The following is a 21,771-nucleotide window of genomic DNA, read 5'->3' on the forward strand; positions in this document are numbered from 1 at the left end:
TTTTCTGACGTTCTCCTGACAAACACAAACTTCTGCAGAGAGAAGTGAGCTGCTGCAGACGAGAGCTGATTACATCTCTGCGCTGCGACATTGTTGATGTTTGGCTGAGTGAAATTACAGGTGTTTCCAGCAACAAAGTACATGCTTTCACACATACACACACATCTCCCACTCACTGCTCACTAAACCACAAACCCTCCCCCAGCTGAAACAAACCATTATATAGGTGCTTGCTATAGATCTGTGAGATGTACAGGGTCTGTGGTGGAGCTGCTAACACACACACACACACACACACACACACACACACACACACACACACACACACACACATATTTGAATTAACACACAAGTTTGTTCGTTCTCTTTTCTGTTGTCTTTCTCACCCACAACCACTTTTTTGTATTTTCCCTTGCACACACACACTTATAAATTCACACACACCCCACTTTGAAACATTTTCTCTTGTCCAGACTCTACACACACACACACACACACACACACACACACACACACACACACTCCCACTCCCTCTTCCTTTTCCCTCCCTTGTTTCTAATCCCTGCAGCTGTTGCTCTTACTCACATTGCTGCCTCCTCCAGACAAAACCTCATCTGTGTGTGTGTGTGCAGATGTGTATGTGTATGTATGTATGTGTGTGTGTTAGTTTGTGTCTTAGAGATAAGGAAAGTTACGTGTTAAATCAAGGAGGAGGGACAGAAAGAGCAAGGCTGCAATGAGAATGAGAGGATGGGAGATGGAGAGGTGAAGGAAAATCCCCCTCCCCACAACACACACACACACACACAAATCCCCCCTCCCTCACAGTCTCGGGAGAGCCTCCGTCTTCCCCTTCTCCCAAACCCATTGTGTTCCCCCTTCACCTCCTTCCTCCGTCCATCCATCTCCACATCCTCGGGGTTCTGCTTTCGGATATCACAAATCTATCAGCCGCATCTGGCTCCATCATGAATGTCAAGTGGAGAGTTGGCAGTGTGCAAATAGTAGCTAAATATATAACAGGGATATTACATCTCAGAAAGACGGCTGTGGTTTGGACAGGGTTCATTTCAGTTGTGTCAGAAGTGAACAGTCTGATGAAGGAGATTTGTTTCCGCACTGAAGTTACAGTGACACGAGAAAAATATTTTTATTCTGCTCTATTTGTCTTCAGGCTGAGAAATATACTAGAAAGTAACCCTATTTCTATCATTCTGGCCACATTATACTTTTAGAAGCACGTCCGTCTGACCATAGCCACTGTGGTTGCAAGGGATATAGTAGATAGTCACCACTAAAGGGACAGTCAACCAATTTTCACATGTCACGCTAATAGTCGAGTCATGAGAAGTGCCGCTCAGTCTGTGAAAACAGTTAAGCATCTACATCTTAACGGTTCTGCAGGAGCTTTGCCACATTTGAGAAAATAACCCCTGACGATGACATCAAAGTTCTCCTGGTTTGAGTACTTGATACGACAAATGTGTAACAGAAAGCTTGGGTTACAAACTTGCAGCATGAGGGTTGGAAACATGTAGGATTATCAGTGTAATGACCCAGAAGTGTCTGAGTGGCATCAACGATGCACTCAAAAAAAATGAAATTGGGTGGTTGTTGCATGTACAAGATTCAAACTTGTAATTTGAACTAAATAATTTCATGTTTCTATGGTGAACGTAATTAAATCATGTAGCATCTGCATGAAATTCAGAAACTTAATTTGTTCTTGTTGAGATGACATGATACAATCTAGTAAGAGTGGTTAGTTGCCTGGACTCACGAAATTCGCAAGATCACATTAGATGTCAAATTGGAGAAAAATCACTGGAGTTTTAAGAGGCTGACAACTACACCCACACCACGTGTATGCTATCGCTATTTATTGTGGTTTAACCTGTCAAGGACAAAAACGTACAGAAAATTCTGCATCAAGCCTTGTAATCATAGCTTTTCTACTTTTGGTAAGCCTGGATTGACAGCTTGGTGGTGTGATGGTTAGTGCTGTTACCTCACAGCAAGAAGGGCCTGGGTTCAAATCCACAATCTGGCTGGTTTGCAGTGTGTAATTAGAGTTGGGTTAATTGGTGATTCTAAATTACCCATGAATGTAAGTGCAAATGGTTGTTTTTCTCTATGAAATCATCAACCCCCATATTGGTTCATTAAGCAAGACTAGCAGTAAATGCCTTGATTAACAAAGTAGTTGTTCAAACAACAAGATTTCATTGCATTTTCCTAAAGTTTTTAACTTGTGTAGAATGAATTAAAACAAATTTCACTCTACATACTTAAATAAATCACTTCAAGTTAATGCAAGTATACTACGTTGATTCAGCATAATCTGATTACATTAAACCACCAAATGCCAAATGTGTTGGTTTGACATGGTCAAAAATGGGTTATTGTACTTGGTTAAATCACGTGGAAAAAGGTGCCATGATTAAATTGTGTTTATCCAACAACAGATTTTTTTGAGTGTGGAAGTCCGTCAAATTCTCTGAATGCTTTAAATACTCGTTGGGGCTTCCTCCTTCCTCCTTTAGTCTGGACAGATCAGAGTGTGTGCATTCAACATAACACAGCATTGTAGTGTTTGAATAGCGTACAGTGTCTAGGTTTTACTGAAACTTGGATGACTTGTAAGCATATGGTGGAAGATTTCTAAACCAAACACTTGCCTATTTATTTTTCATACATGTAACAATTGCTTTCAGAAAATTATATTAAATGGCAGGATGCGCAATGAGCATGAGAGTTGGTTTGTGACCGGTAATTCCGATGTTGGTAATGAAGTCACATTTCTCACCAGGTTACCGTCTTTATGACCTGCTTAAAACACCGCAGTGTGCACAGGGTGAAGTATCTGAGCGGTGCTTTTAGGTTCACCGCTCTCGAGCCACATCAAGAACACCTGCCGCAGCATAATTATGTAGCCTAGTGCATGAGCAGTCAAATTTTCTGAGCAGATTTTTGTTTTCTTTTAGTCTTCTTTGACTTCACAGTCACATTTCGTTTGTCTTGACTTTTCCATCAAGCTCGAGAGAAGTGTTTAGAAAAGAGACAGGATTGTGGGAGTGGGACTGACTGTAACTCTAATGTATTAGAATTATTTCTAATATTATTCAAACTCACTACACAGTGTTCTGAAATGTGAAAGTACATATATGGTGTTATTACTATATATTATTATAAGTCTATCAACTGCAATTGTCCCCTCAATGGTCACTCAGATCTCATTTACACATTTTATCACAAACTTTTTGTGTTTGAATAACTTATCTAGACAAAGGAAACCCCATGCCAAGTATAAATGTAAATGCATCTGAGCATAGGAACCTCTACAGTGTGTCTCACAGGTGTTATATGGCTGAACGAGCGACTCTGTTCTCTCTGATGCCTCCCTTGCAATTACATTGATAAGCAAGGAAACAACAAAATACAACATCAGCCGTTGCATAATGCCAATACGTTTGTGGCAGTGTGATGAGTAAGGATTTCACTGTAGTAACCAAGAAGATCTTCGATGTTGCAGTTATTTTTGTTAGAGGGTGGATTCTTACCAAAAACCAAAGATCGTTCAAACTTTGAAAGTTGTGTTTTTTTTTGCTACTGAGTAAAAATAAAAATGTATGCAAATAAGAAAAGAGCAAATGTGACCCATTCCTCTATGACTAATCTTCAGTGTGATCTTCAGGTGTTCATTACTCAAAAAAAGTAATGCATTACACATAGGCTACCGTTTTACACACCAACACAAATACATATCCTAATGAGCACACACATGTGATCTTTCTGTAAGCTTTTAAGTTACAACACAAAATCGACAACACGAAGATGAAGATGAAAACCAGCGTAAAGAGGCTTCAAAACGATCTCGGTCTGCATTCACTTAACTTCATTATCATTTTGAGTTCTTGGCTAGCTTTGTGTTAGCATGCTGTCTGCACAGATGCTATCAAAGAGCTTAAGTTATGTTAGCTGTACAATGCAGCTGTTTCTGAGGTGAATGCAGTTTGCACTTTAGTTTGAAATGCATTACCCCCAACACTGCTCATCTTTGAAAGGTGGGCTTTCTTACTCCTTATCCTACCTCTACCTACTTTCTTTTTGGCAGAAACATAGCCATCCAATAGAGGGTCTTGGACAGCAAATCTGCAAAGAGTCACATATGTTGCCACTCTTTTGACATTTAGGTACAGCAGCAAGTTGGAAAAAATAGCAATGAATGCGGGTCTGCAACTCCTTTTGTGCGCTCTCTTGGCAATTCATCGAGCAAATTTAAATCCAGTCACAGTGTGGACAGGTGCTGAGCATGTGAACAAATATCTGACAGATAATATTCAAATAATAGATGTACAGATTACATGATATAATCTGTAAATGCACTTTTATAAGGTTATGACAGGTTATGTCATGCAGTTTTGCATCTGTCACTTTAAGTATTTGAACCTTATGGAGGTTATAATGCTAATGAACAGATGTTCATGGGCCACTCATCTGGAAATAAATAAATCCTTCCTCAGCTTTTGAGTGTTACACACTCTGAAACGACAATCAACATCAAAATCTATTTAAAATCCATCTGGGAAAAAATATTAACTACCATCCTAAACTGTTCCGTAGTGGCAAAAACTATTTTTAAAAAAAAGGCTGTGAGCCTCAAAATATCACTTCATAATTTTGGGTCTCAGTTAAAATCACCCACACCCACACAGGTGTTACCAGTGTAAACACAAATTATAGCCATGTGTCACTTTAATGGGCTTAATCAAATGTTCACGTCATACCCAGATGTCCATTGCACACATGATCTTGTGCTGCGTCTAAAAATACACAAACACACATCAGCCTGTCCGTGTGCAGCTGCTTGCAACTGTGGTTTATGAATACTCAGGGTAACACAGCTGTTAGTTGTCCTAAATTGGTAATTGTTGACATTATGGTGACCATGTGCCATTTTATTTATACTTGTGATTTTGCAAAAAAAAAGAAGCTTCCTGTTATTTTAGAAAGGTTTCCACAGCCATTGTTAATGAGGATTTTGAAGGTATCAATTTTAATGTTGATTCAGTAATTTTGAGTATGCTTCATCTCTCAGTGTCTGTTATAAACAGTTTTAATGAGGTGGACAGAATGAACTATCCACACAGCCTCTGTCAAGCTTGTATACATCTCTGGCAGCATCATGTACACACTGATGTTTGGATAAAACTAGGGTTTATTTATATTCACTTTAGGCCATAACAACAAGCTGTTAAATACACTGAAATATGGCTGTTGACGCAGACTGTGGACTCTTAACAATGAGGTTCATTCTGTTCTCCAATCAGCTGATCACAATTTCTTCATTCTAGCTGGCACACATTTGGAAGACTGCAAAGAATAGCAAAGAGATGGACTGCACTGTTTTAAAAAGTTAGCCTATCACATGCAACTGAGAGCTTAACTGCAAACAAAATTCTATGAACTTCCTAAAAACATTAGATCTGATGTTGCCAAAGAACTATACAAGCACCCCGTATCTAGTTAGCTTTTACAAAGCTAACGGTAGCTATACTTCACTTTCAGTTTACTCTACTTAGCTAGGCACGTCCCAAAAACTACTCATAAGTCGGAATTATCCTAATTCTGTCATAAAACACTGTATAAAAAATGCTTTAGCATAAATTAACACCTTAATAAAATTAACAACAGGTGCACTGGAGGGGCAACAAAGACCCTGTCATCAAAACAGAAATGATGTTACAGTTGGAGGACACTGACATTTTATCTCTCCTTATGTTTTCTCACTGTTTTTTCACCAGCTTTGCATTTTGCTGTGTTCAGTGTGACTACTGGTTGCAGGAGCTGATGCCTCAGCTGTACAGAGGTCACACAGGTAGTTCATCTACTCCACGATGGCACATCAGTACCCGGCCTCATTTGGCAAGAGTATGCTCGCAGTTCCTGAAAGATAAAGGATCGATACCATTGCATGACCTCCACACTCACCTGACCAGCAGAACACCTCTGGGACATCATGTTTCAGTCCATCTGACATCGTCAGGTTGCACCTCAAACTGTCCAGGAGCTCATCTGGGAGAAGATCGCCCCGAACATTATGATTAGGAGCATACCCTGATGTTGTCAGGCATGCACACAAACACGTGGGGGCTATGCAAGCTAATGAGTACCATTTTTAGTTGCTGCAGTGAAATGGACTAGCCTGCTGCATCATTTTTTCACTTCAGCCCTTTCATTTTCATTAAACCATGTAGCATCCTTTTGTTCATAACACATTGCCTAGTCCATATCAGTATAGATATCCAGCATGATTTCTTTACTCACTGACATATGATGTGCTTTCAAAGTGGGTTTTTTTTTTTCAGAAGTAGTAGCCTAATACCTCTCGTTTTATTCTTTTCACTTGTTGCCACTACTGACTTTTCATGGTCTAAAAAGCTTATTTTTTTGGTAAAGCACTCCATCCATCCATGTTCTTCCACTTATCCGGGGCCGGATCGCTGGGGCAGCAGCCCAAGCAGAGAAGCCCAGATCTCCCTATTCCCAGCCACCTCCTCCAGCTTGTCCGAGGGAACACCCAGGCGTTCCCAGGGCAGCCGAGAGATATAATCTCTCCAGCGTGTCCTTGCTCTGCCCCGGGGCCTCCTCCCGGTGGAACATGCCTAGATCACCTCACCCAGGAGGCATCTTCGTCAGATGCCTGAACCACCTCAACTCTCTCCTTTTGATGTGGAGGATGAGTAGCTCTACTCTGAGCCCCTCCCAGATGGCCGAACTTCTCACCCTATCTCTAAGGGAGAGGCCAGCCACCCTTCCACTTGTATCCGCTTGTATCTCGTTCGTTCTGTCACTACCCACAGTTCATGACCATAGGTGAGGGTAGGGACGTAGATTGACCGGTAAATTGAGAGCTTCACTTTTACACTCAGCTCTCTCTTCACCACAACAGACCGCACAGCGTCCGCATCACTGCAGCACCAATCCGTCTGTCGATTTCCTGCTCCCTTCTCCCATCACTCGTGAACAAGATCCCGAGATACTTAAATTCTTCAACTTGGGGCAAGAACTCATCCCTGACCCTGAGTGGGCACTCCACTATAGCACTCCACTAAAGCACTTCAGCAATAGCTTATTCTGGGTTCCTTAGATTTTTAGTACCCCAACATATAAAAGCATATAGGCATTTATTAGTCTCTTCTTAGCAGATGTTCATGGAGAGCTCTGAATCTCCTCCAGTTTGGGCTGAATACACTCTGTCCTTGTGCTGGCCGTTTTATGTGGCACATTTCAATCTGGATTTGTGAATACCAACAAAGTTTCCTGAGAGACAAATCTTTCATCATGATGTCATCAGGAAATTAAATGCTGGATACGGCTAATTTGAAGTGTATGAACAAGTGCATGGCAGCTTTGTTGCCACAGTGACAGCACACATGCATAATTTGGACACAAATTTGGACGGGGCGATTGTGGCTCAAGAGTTGGCAGTTCGTCTTGTAATCGGAAGGTTGCCGGCTCGAGCCCCGGCTCCGATAGTCTCGGTCGTTGTGTCCTTGGGCAAGACACTAACCCCGTTGCCTACTGGTGGTGGTCAGAGGGCCCGGTGGCGCCAGTGTCCGGCAGCCTCGCCTCTGTCAGTGCGCCCCAGGGTGGCTGTGGCTACAATGTAGCTTGCCATCACCAGTGTGTGAATGGGTGGATGACTGAATGTGTAAAGCGCTTTGGGGTCCTTAGGGACTAGAAAAGCGCTATACAAATACAGGCCATTACCATTACATCCTTTGATTCATAACTCATACTGTCAGTCCAACATTTACTCTCAGGCCAGCTCTACATTCTTCATGATCTCATATGTGCTATATGTTCAGAACTGAAGATCTGTGTGTGTGTATGCCCAATGTGGTTTAAGGTGAAGAAAAAGACATGACCCATGTTGGAAAGCTGCTGCGTGAGAGGCCAGAACCATACCACTTAACCTCTGCATGACACACACACACACACACCCAGAGTCCTCACCACATCCATTCACTGTAAAATCCCCCAACATATGGATGCTATAAATTCAGCCAGACCTATAAATTCTTGCAAAATGCATTTGAGTTCAAACTATTCAGACTCTTTTGGGTTTGTCACTGTTTTTTATAAGATGTTAAAACCGTAATTCTTTGCAAAAAGACAGCTGGCATGTTAAATTGACCGTGATCGCGACGAGCTCTGACACCCGGGGCTCCAACAGCCCTGCCACTCTTTGAATAAGAGGTGAAAAGCGTGGGCTGCATTTTTCTTCTAGCGCTTTGTCGAAAATAAACAGTAAACTTCTGAAATGTTACTTTTATGAATGAATGCATGAGGTTCTAGAAACTGTATTTCATTCTTTGCTAATAACAACCTCAATGAACTGTGCAGATACTTTACCGAAGCCCCAGCTGGCAAAAATTATTAGTAAAATAATCACGAACGTAAAACTAATCAGAAAGGGTTTGAAAATTCAAAACAATCCCTCTAGCCAACGTTTTCCTTCCAGAACTTCAGTTAGTCAAAACCATTTTAAGGTCCTGCTTCCTAAATTATGTGGTCTTTCAGCAAATGCTAATAAAACAAGATGACAAAACAGCGTGTGTCGCTTTGCATTGGATAGGAAGTGAGTGAGTGAGTGCTGGGAAGCCGGGGGAGTATTGTATGTCATCTAACACTAACATTCTTTAAGTAGGTCAAGTAGAGAAGTGATGCTCAGCCTTTTCCATAAACCTACTGATGTAATGCTGACCTACAAAACAACAGCAGCTGCTGGGATCAGCGGTCTGGACCCCATCCTTTCCTTTCCTTTCCTTTCGTTTCCTTTCCTTTCCCTTTTTTAAACTTATATGCAGCTTAGTCATCCATATCATTACATCACTCTGTCATCACAGCATTAAGCATCCCAACCTTAACAGTATTGTTTTAGCTGCCTAATCTTTACCATAACCACAGCAGCTCATTTGTCTTTTTCTTCAGTTTGAACTTCATAGCTGTCCTGTCCAAACAAACACGGATTACTTTTCCATCACGGTTCTGCTTATGCATATATTTTGATTGAACTGATGTAAATACCTGTAAAGATGTTGTACAAATCTTCATTTCTAGGTATATGGGACTGAGCCACGTTGTTTACATCTGGGTTTCATTGCTGTTGCTCTGAGAGGAAGCTCTTATCCTTTCACTTAATAACAGCCAGAGTCACAGATGCTCCCAATAACAGCAGTAGCGAGAACACTGAGCAGCAACGGGATGCTTTATTGTCCTTGCAGGTGATTAAACAGACTTTTTAAAAAATCCATTTTAGGGCCATACGGCAAGTTTTAAGATGATAGTGGCATGCTAACACACCGTGTTCACCTACTTTTAGTTTTGAAACTGGTCTCCACCAATTTCTAAACTAATAAATTGGTCTCTGCCTTTCAGCAAGCTTTGTCTTTTTCATGTGCATCCATCTAATAGTCATAACATTAGTCTCTAAGTTATCATTTTTATCGGTCTTTTAAAGGCAAAACACAAAAAAAAGGCCAACACAGCACTGAAACAAACACAAAGAGCTTATGCAATTAACATGATGATATATTCAGCACTATATAAGAGACTATTTTTGCATCAATAAGGTGATACCTTGTTCTTTGCGATTCCTTGGTGAGAACTAATAGCTAAAAACTTTAAGAAATTAAAAAGCATAAGTGGAAGGCCGAAAAATACCTACTGCAGATGAACAGTATCTGAAATGTATGTTGTTAAATAGGAGAAAAAAATCCAGCAAAGGCCTGAGAGATTCATCTGGGACTAGTTGCTCCATCTACTCTTTGTTTAAGGCTCATCAGAAATGGCCTCAGTGGAGGGATAACTGTTAAGAAACCATTCTTAAGAAGATAAACAGGGAGAAAAGAGTGAGGTATACCAAGTTACACAAGAACTGGGTGATTAATCCAATGATGAATCCAAAATGTGAAATGCAAATCACCCTGAGTGTCCAAGGAGAAGGTCAGGAGAGTGGTACAACAGTGAATGTCAATAAATACTTCATTGTGTAGTATAAAGACAGCATTGACGGTATACTGTCAGTGCAGAGGACGGAAATCAGAAAAGGTAGCTTGTGAAGCATCTGCTTACATTTTATTTAATTCAGTTGTGTAAATCCACAAGGAGCAGCAAACCTTAGAGCAGCATCAGCAGCACGGGTCAGCTGATTATAACCTGTACACAAACAAAAACTACTGCAGTTCTTAATACAAATTACTGTGAGATGTGATTCCAAACACAGTGCCAGAGAAGAAAATGTAAAAGTGGTCACATCAAATTCTGACTGACTCAAGCCTGCCCATATTTTAATAAACTCCTGCCCTTATTTCTTATTTTCCTTGCAAAGTATAAAGGAATGGGGGGTTTCTCATGACTTTTGCACACTGTACATGCAACAATAGTGGTAATTGTTTGAGTTAATTACTGTCGTTCACACTGCACACTTACTGTGCCCTGCTCACAAAAAAAGATCGGTGCTTTATTGTCATTTTTTTTTTGTTCATTTTATATGCAAACCTGTATTTCCTGAACAGAACAAATTCCAAGGTACGAATGAATAGCAGACAACATGTTGAACTTGAGGCTTCCATATGCTCTCATTTAATACATTTATGTTGAAATTAGGCCCTGACCTCAGCTCATTTTGTCTCTCTCGTCCCAGTTTTCACCAGATCTGATTTCTCTTTCCCAGAATATTTTTAGCAGCGTTTGAGAGAGTACAGTTTTCTCCAGGAGTTACAGCACCATACGATCAACTGCCAGTCAATATGGGCTGCTCATGAATATCTTGCTTAATACCTACTAAGCATGAGCTCAAAGAGCTTACTGCATATGATTTTTGTTTCTGTAATGTCTTTGTTCTTTTGTATGCTGAACAGCAGCTTATTTAGACTGGAAATTTACTGTATGAAGACTGACAATATGGAGTGAGGACAATGCTCCGAGTCACAAGCAAGTTCACTGTATATGATATGTTCAGGTCTTGTGTTTCTTCTCTGGACCCCAGAACTGCTTAGTGAGGCTTAGCAGACCAGGCTGGTAACCAAAACAGAGGAGGGGAGCTGAAAACATACAACACAGTGTGCTTGGTCACTAATCACTGTGTACTAGCATCACACCCACATCTGAAGACATCTTTCCACGCGCGTGTGAGCGAAAGGCAGAGTGTGAACAGGAGTTTAGTCAGACAATGACAGAAAAGGTGTGTAACGGTCTGAGCGTGTGCGCTTTTGTAATTGTTAAGTCTGTGGTTAGAACAAAGAGTTGTTTGTCTGAGGTTTCAGAGAGAAGTTAGAGAGGACGCTGGTTTGATTCCCAGGAGAGATGTAGTCAAAGGTAGATGAGGCAACATCGGCGTGAGGCGCTGGAAAGTAACATCAGCTAAAACCCCAGGTTTGTGCATATGTGTGTGTCTATGCTCCAGATAGACACACACACCCCTCCAAAGGGACCTCGCCCTCATATTCAGTCATTTTAATGACAACCATATTCTCTGCTTTTGGACACACACACACACACACACACAGTCCTAGTCACGCACTTGCACATGCACACACACTCACACCCTTATGTTTGCCATGCATTTGACAGTGAAGCACAGCATTGTTTTATTTGGTCAAAATGGGACTCAGATGTTTTGAGCGCGTCTCATAAACAACCTGCAGCAAGCCAGCCGTCTCATCAGGCTGCATTACCCAAATCATTGGAGGAGCCCAACAGATCTGACCACTCGCTTCAAATTAAAGCAAGGATTTTTTATTAAAATCTCATATCCTCCGTCTTACTGTGGGACCCAGGATTACATGTTGCTAGCTTGTGTTCTGCTGGGAAGCCTGCAACCTATTTGGGCCCCTATCCCAGGTTTAAAATATAAATTAATAAAAAATAAAAACCTGGGAGGGGAACACAAAAGGCCAAAGAGCATTTGAGGCTTTCATGAAAAAGTCAGACCAACGGCTGATATAGCTCTGCATTCTGCATCTCCACCCTCATTTTAGTGATTTTGACTCATTGTAGCATTTTCTGTGGAGGCTGTAATAGAGACCTCCGCAGAGCTTTAATTAGTGTTTAGTGCTCTTACAGCTGGACTGTAAAGGTATAAATTAGAAGTGTGGATGTAAATACATAAATATGGTTGCCCGCTCCTTAGTTTGTGGCTATTTTATACTTTTCGTTTAGTTTGTCACAGAGCTTGCAATAAACAAGCAGCAAATCTAGATGTCAGAATCTTGCACACAGCTCTGCAATCCAACCTGTAATGTACTGTGGTGTGGTTTAAATACAGTTTTATCTTAAACAATCTGCTAAATACAGAATCTGCAGCTGACAATGCTTCCCCTCGCTGAGCATCATCTGAAAGAATTACTAACTTGCAGTGTTACTGTATTGCACAGCTTGCATTACTTTGATAATGAAGATCCAGTTCTTAACCAAAATTGGTGACACTGACTGTATAAAAAAGACAGACATAGCCACTGTGATGTCACCTACTGTTTTAAACCTCTGTTTTAATGTGAGAAAGAGGACGAGGAGAGGAGGTTGAGGTACAGATTTTAGTTTTGGATAAAGGTAGGAGAGGAAGAAGAGCAGTGGAGTAAAACATGGAGAGCCAAAGTCAGAAAGTAAAGGTTTATTTAGGTCTAGAATATTAAGTGTAATACAGCAGCCAGGGTGAGCATGAGCTAAAACATTACAAAGATTACTGGATACGTTTCTATGAAGTTCATCTCCAAAGTGCTGAATCCTATTACCACTGGTGATCCCACATAGCTTTACCTCAAATCTCACCATAGGTGATGAATGACCCAGTTTAGGCCAAGTTTTAGCTGTCAGACCTCACGTTTCACTCCAGAATACTTGACCTGGACAAGTTCATGGTCAGGTGCCCTTGCCCTAGTCCTGCGGCTGCAAAACAAGCCTGGATCATCACCACTTCATCACCGTACGTGACAGTTGGTATGAAGTGTTTTTGCTGATGTTCTGTGTTTGCTTTTCACTAAATTTGGGACTGTGCATTAAAGCCAAACATCTCCACTCTGGCCTCATTTGACATGCTACCTCAGGGGTGGCTGTAGCTCAGGTGGCAGAGCAGGTCAGCCACTAATCAGAAGGTCGGTGGTTCGATCCCAGGCTGCCTCCTGGCTGCATGCCAAATATCCTTGGGCAAGATACTAACCCCGTGTTTGCCTACTGGTGGTGGTCAGAGGGCGCCAGTGTCCGGCAGCCTCGCCTCTGTCAGTGCACCCCAGGGCAGCTGTGGCTACAATGTAGCTTGCCATCACCAGTGGGTGAATGACTGAATGTAGTGTGAAGCGCTTTGGGGTCCTTAGGGACTAGAAAAGCGCTATACAAATGCAGGCCATTTACCTCTGCTTTTACAGAGGGGCGGCTTACATTTTGTGTGTACTTACTGTGTAAATTAGGATGTGCTTAATTTTTCTAAGGACTGTGAAAACTTTCTTTTTCACTTGGATGTATCTTTAATTTTGGAGGTATGAAGTGAATGATTTCTATAGCTTTTTCTTGTGACGTGCTATTCTACATCTGATTTCTTTTTCTGTGTTATTGCACTACTGGAAAAAAAGTAAAAATGTCCACATTATAGCAGCAATGGATCCAACTGGTTCCAAAAAAAAAGCATGTACTTTAGTTAAGTACTTCTATATAACACAGTATCACTTGTTGCTTTTAGAACAAGACTTACCTGACTCCATTAAATATTTGCTGTGGCGACTGGGCCATCGTATTACAGCACATGGAAACAGTGAGCAGCAATCTGTGAGTGCTTTAGGATCCCAGTGAACTGGGATATTTTTTTTCCAGCACAGAACAGCTTTAAGTGTATTGTTTGAAATGCAAAATTGCAATAAGTGGATGAAGAACACGCACACACAGTTTGGATCTTGGTCTCTTCATCAGGTTCTTAATCAGTTCCTCCTTATGGACTCACATACACACATAAACTCACACAAAGGTTGACCCCGAGGGGAGGAAATTGAATTAGCAGTGTGTAATGCAGCTCCTTGTGTGTGTAATCAGCGCAGGCTTAGAATACAGGACCATTGTAAGACACTGTGGTCGGTGCCTGGAGAACCAGTAACCGCTGGGGGAAGCTGCTCGTATCACCAGATATGATTATAGCTGAGGGAATGTGTGTGTGTGTGTGTGTGTGTGTGTGTGTGTGTGTGTGTGTGTGTGTGTGTGTGTGTGTGTGTGGGAGTGGTGGTGAGATTTGTGTGGGAGTCATGACTGCGTGGGGAATGTGTGTCTACATGCCTGTGATGGTGCACAAGTACACAACTTTTAAAATGATGCAAATAAAAAAGAAGAAGAAGCTGAGAACTGTCATCCCCCCCCCCCCCCCCATGAGACCCAGCAATGCACTTTTTTATAATTTTTGCATCCAATGTTGCGCCAACAAAAATAATAGCGGCATTTTTTTACATTCGTTACAGCTAATGCTTTTGATCTGTGTACATTTTTTCTTTTGTTTTTTTTCTTATAGTGTTTTTATATCCTGTGGTTAGAATAACAAAAATACATTCGTTTTTTTTTTGTTTCCACTATCATTGTTCGAAGCAGGCTGCAGGCTGTGTTTTCCACTGTGGATGTCATTGTTTTTCAATGTCTGTTAATTATTTTTGTGCTGGTATTTTGCCTCCTGATATAGTGTTTCCTGCTATTGTCTTTTTCTACCAGGCTAGCTGCCTCTGGACTTGAGCCAGCCAGTCCCTCCTACCTTAAAATACACAAGCACACATACACACACATCATGACCATGAGTGTGCGCACACACACACACACACACACACACACACACACACACACACACACACACACACACACACACACACATTCTCTGTCTCTGCCCTCCCTCTGCTCTCCCTTCCTCCTCTTGGCACTTGAGAGAAAACACAAGAAGTCAGTGATACGGCAAAACCAACTCTGTGTGTGTGTGTGTGTGTGTGTGTGTGTGTGTGTGTGTGTGTGTGTGTGTGTGTGTGTGTGTGTGCGCACACTCATGGTCATGATGTGTGTGTATGTGTGCTTGTGTATTTTAAGGTAGGGAGGGAGGGAGGGAGGGAGAGAGTCCACCAGTCAGCTCAGAGGGGTTAATCTCTCTCTCTCTTTCTCGCTCTCTCTCCCTCAGTCTCTCCCTCCCTCTGTTGCCTTTTGTTGCGGCCCCTCACTTTCTCAACTCTTGGACAGAGGGAACTGATACTGTGCCTTTGCATGTGTGTGTTTGTGTGTGTGTGTGATGTTGGAGAATCCTCACCACTTTCTGGAACTGTACATGAACATGACTGATGGGACTTTGTGAAGCACTCCTCGCGCTGAATGTTTACAAGGCAGACTGGTAAGGCAGTCCTGTTCTTGGGAAAGCTGTCTGATTTCATGCAAATGCAAAAGTGTCCGTGTGTGTCTATATGTGCGTGTATGTGTGTGTGTTTTTGGGTCTGCGTGTGGGGAAATGCTGTCAGCAATCCAGCAGATTATTTGCAAATGTGTGGTGTGTTTCTGCGTTTTTTGAGCTTTGCGAACTTTTTTTTTTAATGTTTTCAAGATATAAAAACGCTTGCAGAAGGTTCCTCTGTCTTTTTGCTTTCCTTTCATTCCACCTCCTCTCCGTATCCCCCTCTTTCTGCCCGGCCCAACTTACTCATGTTACCGGCTTCCTCCTGTTGTTATGAGCCCCGTGGTTTCTCTGCAGTACTCTGAGGGCGCTCCCACGCTCTCTTAAAGAGAAAGAAAGGAAGGGAAACGGCGATAACTATTTCAGAGCCACAAAAGAAGTGGGAGAAGCATGGTACGGTTTCGCTCCACGTCTCTCTCTCTGCACCTCCGTGCAAGTTTTTGTCCCTTTTAGCACTGAGCAATTTGGAAAAATGGATCTTCCTTTTGCACTGGTTGCTTACTTTTTTTTCTGGACAAAAGTTTTCTCTTTTCTTCCAAGGTGGTGGGGTAGTGAGAAAATTGGAAACAGAGCCACCCACAGTGGAAGTGAGTCAGCCCGGCATTTAGTGGTGTGTTGACTTTGGAAATGGCAGGGATTGGGGGCGGTGGTGGTGCTAGTGCAGGGGGACAGAAGAAGTTGTCAGAAAAAGAGAAAGAGAAGAAAAACAAAAAGTGTCAATTTGTTCATATTTTCTGGTGAGGGTCCCAGAATCTGTGCAAAGTGGGAGCTGAGTTGTGGATAACAGGCATTATAGGAGAGGAGAGGAGAGGAGAGGAGAGGAGAGGAGAGGAGAGGAGGCTGTTTATAAAGGGAGGGAGCGGCTTGTGTCCATCTGGGACAATCCCAAGTGCTGAAAGCTTCCCCACCCTGATCCCAAACATCTCTCTCCCCCTTCACTCCCTCTGTCTTTCTCATTGTCTCTCTCCTGCTCCTTCACCATAAAATGCAAGTGGATACATTTTGATTTCAGTCTGTGGAAGGCATCCAACTTGTTGCATTTACAGACACATGCCACTATTATTTTCCTTCTGCCTTTTCTTTCTTTAAATATCCTTTGTCACGTCCTGCCTCTGTTTTCCCCTCTGCTTCCCTGTGGATAAACTGCCAGCATGTTAGATGTAACATGACAACATAAAACTAAGAGAATGGGGAAGCCCTGCTGCATTTTTGAATTGCATGTTGCATAATATAAAACAGTATCAATGCATTGTGGAAGAAGCACAGGCAAAGCACAGACTGTGCAACATTGTGATTCAGTCACAGCAAGTCACAGCCAAAGGCTATTGTTTTGTCCCATGGGAGAGATTATGGCTGATGGTTAACAAAACAGGCAAAAAGCTGATATCACAAAAAAAAAAAAAAGAAAGAAATTTGATTTGTCCATCAGCAGCGCCTTACAAGCCAGTAACAGACATTTTACACATGTTCTCCTCTTTCTCATCACTCACCACCTTTAAATATTTACTGCTTTCTAAGTAATTTAATGCCAGAATGTAACCCTGTAGAACATAAGCCACAACCCAGTCAGTCTCTTCAGTCCTCTCCCTTTGTTTAGCCTGCATGACCTTCCTCCAGCTCCTCTACTTCCTCCTCTTCCTCTTCCCTCCCTGCTCTGCCTTCCTCCCTCTGCTCTGCCTGGATACCCAGCGATAAGGGGACAGCGACGGTAGCACTTCCTCTCGCCACAGGAAGCAGGAAGTGTTGATTTCCACCACAGCCTCCCTGGGCAAACTCTGCACTGAGTCCACTGGGATCCTCATTCGCACTCTCAGCCGTATAGCAGCGAGCCTGGGATACAGGCAAAGAAGCGCATGTGTTGTGATTGGAAGCTGTCTGCTCACAATGACCCCAGTATGCATTTGCTTCGCAGCTGTGCCTCCTGACTGATTTTCATGGGAAAGCACCTGGGAAGCAGCCTGGTTTGCGTCTCTTTGACCTCAGGCTTGGCTTGCAGGTCACAGGATGATTGGCTAATTATTTCCCTAATCACGCTGCATGTTTTGTTATCACCCTCTGTGGCCACTGATGTGGATGGAGGCGCTGTTGAGCTTAAAAAAACACAAACAACCATTCATCAGCTAATGGATTCCAGTTACGCTGGTGGGTGGGAGGGCTGGGTGTGAGCCAGAGAGAGAGAGAGGGAGAAAGAGGTGACATAAAGAGAAGATGGGGAAGACAAAAAGTTGTGCATTAGGGCAGAAACGATACCTGAAGGGTTATTTTTCCGTTTTCTTACTTGTTTTTGTTCTGATTATGTTAAGATTATTATGATGTTATGATATCTTTGTGTGTGCGTGTTTTAAATTTGCACTGCCAAGTGAGGTCATGACTTCTTTTTTTAAAGGTTGCTTGAACAACATCTTCATTAACTGAAAACAAGGTAAAGAGGGAAAGACAGATGGACACAGCAGCAATACTGAGAAAATTATATTTGATTTGGGAAAGTATTGGCATCAAATAATCCTAGACCCACTCAGTTGGGTTTTTTAAAAACTTGTTCCAAGATAGTATTAGGAGGATATTATTTTTCAGCGAGTGACGCACATGGCCAGAAAAACAAGTGGAATTATTTTGAATTCTGAATCAAGGATTTGTAAGAGAAAGCAGGAACACAGCGGGCGGAGGGAGGTTTGGAGTCTTCACACACCCCCGTTCTCTGCTGCCTGTTGGAGCGGGGGGGCTAGGAGGAGGAATTGGCCGTCCGATTGGGGTCTGGAAAGTGGGGCCTCCCTGCTGCTGCCGAGTCGGGGCGGTCTGCTTCTCTCCACCCCAGGGAAAAGGGTAACACTACCTGGGTCTGGGTGCAGTTTCCCCCCTCCAGGGGCAAGGGTACCTAGACCCAGTTCGTTGGGGAGTGTGATTGTGTGTACAGTGTCTATTTATGTCTGTCTCCACGTTGGGTGAGTGTTGAGTAATTGCATATGAGAGCATGAGGGTGAGAATGGATGTCTGTATCTGTGTGTGCCTGTATGTCTGTGTCTATATGTCAGGTTGGGTATCAGACGCCACCTCTGTAGGGACATCTCAGGCCCTCCAAGGTATGGAGGCCTATCTCCCCCCACCACTTCCCCTGCCAGTGGCAGACACCCTCAGGTGTCGGTGCATTGGTGGTTCTTTGTGTCCGGGGGTGGGCGTCCAGGTACACACCGGCTCACTCCTGGTGGCTGCTTGTCGGGGCCTGGAGCCTGGGGCTCGCTCGGGCCACTTCGGGGGTGGGGTGCCCCCGGCCTCTCGGCCTGGGGCTCGGTCACTCTGGCACAGCTGACTGCCGGCGGAGCTCACGGACACGTCACTGCAACCCCCCTGGCTTCTGCTCCGCGGCTGCTGAGTGACCCCTTATCTGGGGCTCTCCTCAGCTCTTTCTGGGACAGTGGCACGGCTGCCCCTCTTTTGGTCTTCCTTGGTCTCTTGTGTTCTGAGGGTCTCTGGATGTCTGGAGTTCTGATCTCCTCCATACCTGCTTCATGCCCTGGAGGACGGGGCTGTGGCCCCCCCACACCCTCTAGCAGATCATTACATGAAGGAACCTTTTAAATACAAGCGCGTCCATGCTCACAGGTGTACACACAGGTGATCACACCCACAAACTACACCCTTTTTGGCTCCTACCTCAAAGCACACTGTGCGCTGTCGATCTTACGTGCTGCACAATAATGTTTAATATTTAGTATTTACTGTTATATTCCCATAGATCATCGCAATGATGTTGTTTATTATATTGCTCTTTTTTTTCTTCTGCTTGTTTTCTCTTTTTTCTTTCTCAACAGGTGATCCAGGTGATTGATATATGTATTTTTTGTCTGCTTATTTTGTTGATTTTTGCCCTTTATCCCCGTCCCTCTTCCCCACTGTTTTTCTTTCCCTCTTTCTTTCTCCACTTTCTTTTCCCCAGTCAAGTCTGTCCCGTATTTAGCAAGTGAAAATAAAATAAAATAAAATAAACAATAAAAGGTGAATCAAATAGACCATTATGGCAAGGCTGGGATGGTCCATTTGGTAAAGTAAATCCGTTGGGCATCTTTCTTTGCCTTTAGACAACAATTCTGAAGAGCCAAACGGGACAGGCAAAAAAAAGAAAAGAAAAGAAAAAAGAGAGAAAGCAGGAACTGTGAAAGTCAGAGCGACTAAGTATGAAACACCACACACACAGAGTTTTTATAGTGCTGCTCTTATTATTATTATTTTCCAGTGTTTTCTGTGTGTGTGTGTGTGTGTGTGTGTGTGTGTGTGTGTGTGTCTGTGTGTGTGTCTATATATCTATGAAAATCATTCATCATCTCTCACGCAAAACCCTTGCATGGTGGAAAATGAGTTGCCTAAGTGACAGAAGTGGATGAGGTCTCATGTTACTAAACTTTACGAGCTAGAAATTTGCATAATGAGAAAAGGACACATCTACTTTTTAAATTAATTCAATTAAATTCAATTTTATTTATATAGCACCAAATCACATCAACAGTCAAGCAGCTTTATATTGTAAGGCAAAGACCCTACAATGATACAGAGAAAACCCTGTCAATCGGATAACCTTGTAGCAGTCCGAGCAAGCACATGGAGAAAGTGGGATGCAAAAACTCCCTTTTAAGAGGAAGAAAGCTCAGATGGATTCAGGCTCAGGGAGGAGCAGCCATCTGCCATATACTATGACTGTCTGCACTTTCCAGATGGTGAAAAAAAAGATAATTTGCACCTGGGATGTGGATTGATGCTAAAGGTTGTGGCCCTTGTCATTAAATGTTATGGATATTGAATTTAAAGCCTAGCATTATAACTTGGTTTTTCTCGTAATTAACCACACAAGTCAGAAGGGGGAAAAAACATTAATGAAATAAACAGAAGAGTGGCAAAGGCAGCTACTTGTGAGTTTGACTAAGCAGCTGAGTAGAAGAGAAAGCAACAATGCCATAGCAAAGGATGCTGAGACATTTGGGCGATTAGGAAACAGCGGAGATATGAACCTAAATTGCGGTCGGGTTAAGGGTCAAGAGGGGTGAGGAGGTCAGATAGAGCCCGGCTAGCTCAACTTATAACAGGATATCCTGCAAGGAAAAGCCATCTGGTTCTCCTTCTCCCTCTCCTTCTCTGTCTTAAATTCCCACAAAAGGCACAGCAGTAAGCAGAGGTATAACCTTTCCATGAAAACCCCTGAGAAAACACAAGTTCATCAGTCATCGGTGGCAGACAGCTGATGTATGTGCCTACTTCATGTTCTTCTTCTTCAGCAGAACTCGGAGCACACTGAGTGTTTTATATAAGTGTGCGATGACAGCTGTATGATGTTTTTATCCACTTGTTTCAGGGGCTTCAGCAGCTAGAGGGAATTTTCCTACAGGGGTAGCAAAGTTGATCTTATCTTAACCAGACAGTGTCTAAAAAACACAATGAATCATCCCTCTTCTGTTTCAGTCAGTCATGCCTTAAACTGATATCAACAACTTACTACTCAGAAAGAACTGTTATTCAGTCGCAGTTAAGCCCCATTTATGGAAGAGGAAAATGAATTAATGGAAATTTGTCATATATTAAAGGTATTTGTATCAGACGGCACTTGGCACTTTTATACATGTTTTCCTTCATTTGAACCGGTGTGAACAATGACTTACAAGCACAATCAATGCCAGAAATTGTGAGGCAATTCTAAGAAAACCAGTACTGTGGTTTGTCAAGACATCTAATAGCAGGAAACTACCGAGAGCACAAGATTTTTGGTTTTGTTGCTTCAAAGGTGTCACCATCTCATTTGCTTCTTTGCCACGTGTTGTTGTGAAACCAATGAAGGGAGAACGTCTGAAGCGCATTTGTGATAGTAAAGTATGGTATACCCTCACGGCCACTTTATTAGGCACACCTGTTCAACTCAGACATGCTCACACGGCAGCACCACAATGCATTGAGGCATGTAGACGTTGGCCAAGCCGAATTTCAAACTGAGCATCAGAATGGGGAAGAAAGGTGATTTAAGTGTGTGAATGTGAGTGTGAATGGGTGAATGACTGAATGTAGTGTGAAGCACTTTGGGGTCCTTAGGGACTAGAAAAGCGCTATACAAATGCAGGCCATTTAAGTGACTTTGAATGTGGTGGTTGTTACCAGGCAGGCTGGTGTAAGTGTTCCAAAGACTGGGCTTTTCCCACATGACCATCTCTAGGTTATACAGAGAATCGCCTGAACAAGCGAAAATATCAACTGAGCAGGAGTTCTGTGGGAGAAAATGCATCGCTGATATCAGAGGGTTAAACTTGTTCAAGCTGATAGGAAAGCAACAG

The 21,771-nt window shown here is 42.7% G+C and overlaps 1 protein-coding gene across 2 annotated transcripts in view; it reads left to right on the top strand.

Moving 5' to 3' along the window:
- Positions 1 to 21,771, top strand: part of hdac7a (histone deacetylase 7a) — a 75,858-nt gene that overhangs the window by 3,945 nt on the left and 50,142 nt on the right. Inside the window, exon 1 of one of the 2 annotated variants that reach the window (XM_082518854.1) lies at positions 15,200 to 15,406. The exons of the other annotated variant lie outside the window; for it this stretch is intronic. Within the exon in view, the coding sequence (XP_082374980.1) occupies positions 15,388 to 15,406 (19 nt within the window). The 5' untranslated portion in view covers positions 15,200 to 15,387. Of the gene's footprint in view, positions 1 to 15,199; positions 15,407 to 21,771 lie in introns of those variants that run through there. 2 annotated transcript variants of the gene reach the window in all.

The sequence above is a fragment of the Aulonocara stuartgranti genome (genome assembly GCF_965226115.1).
Source record: "Aulonocara stuartgranti genome assembly, chromosome: 20".
NCBI classification, from domain to species: domain Eukaryota; kingdom Metazoa; phylum Chordata; class Actinopteri; order Cichliformes; family Cichlidae; genus Aulonocara; species Aulonocara stuartgranti.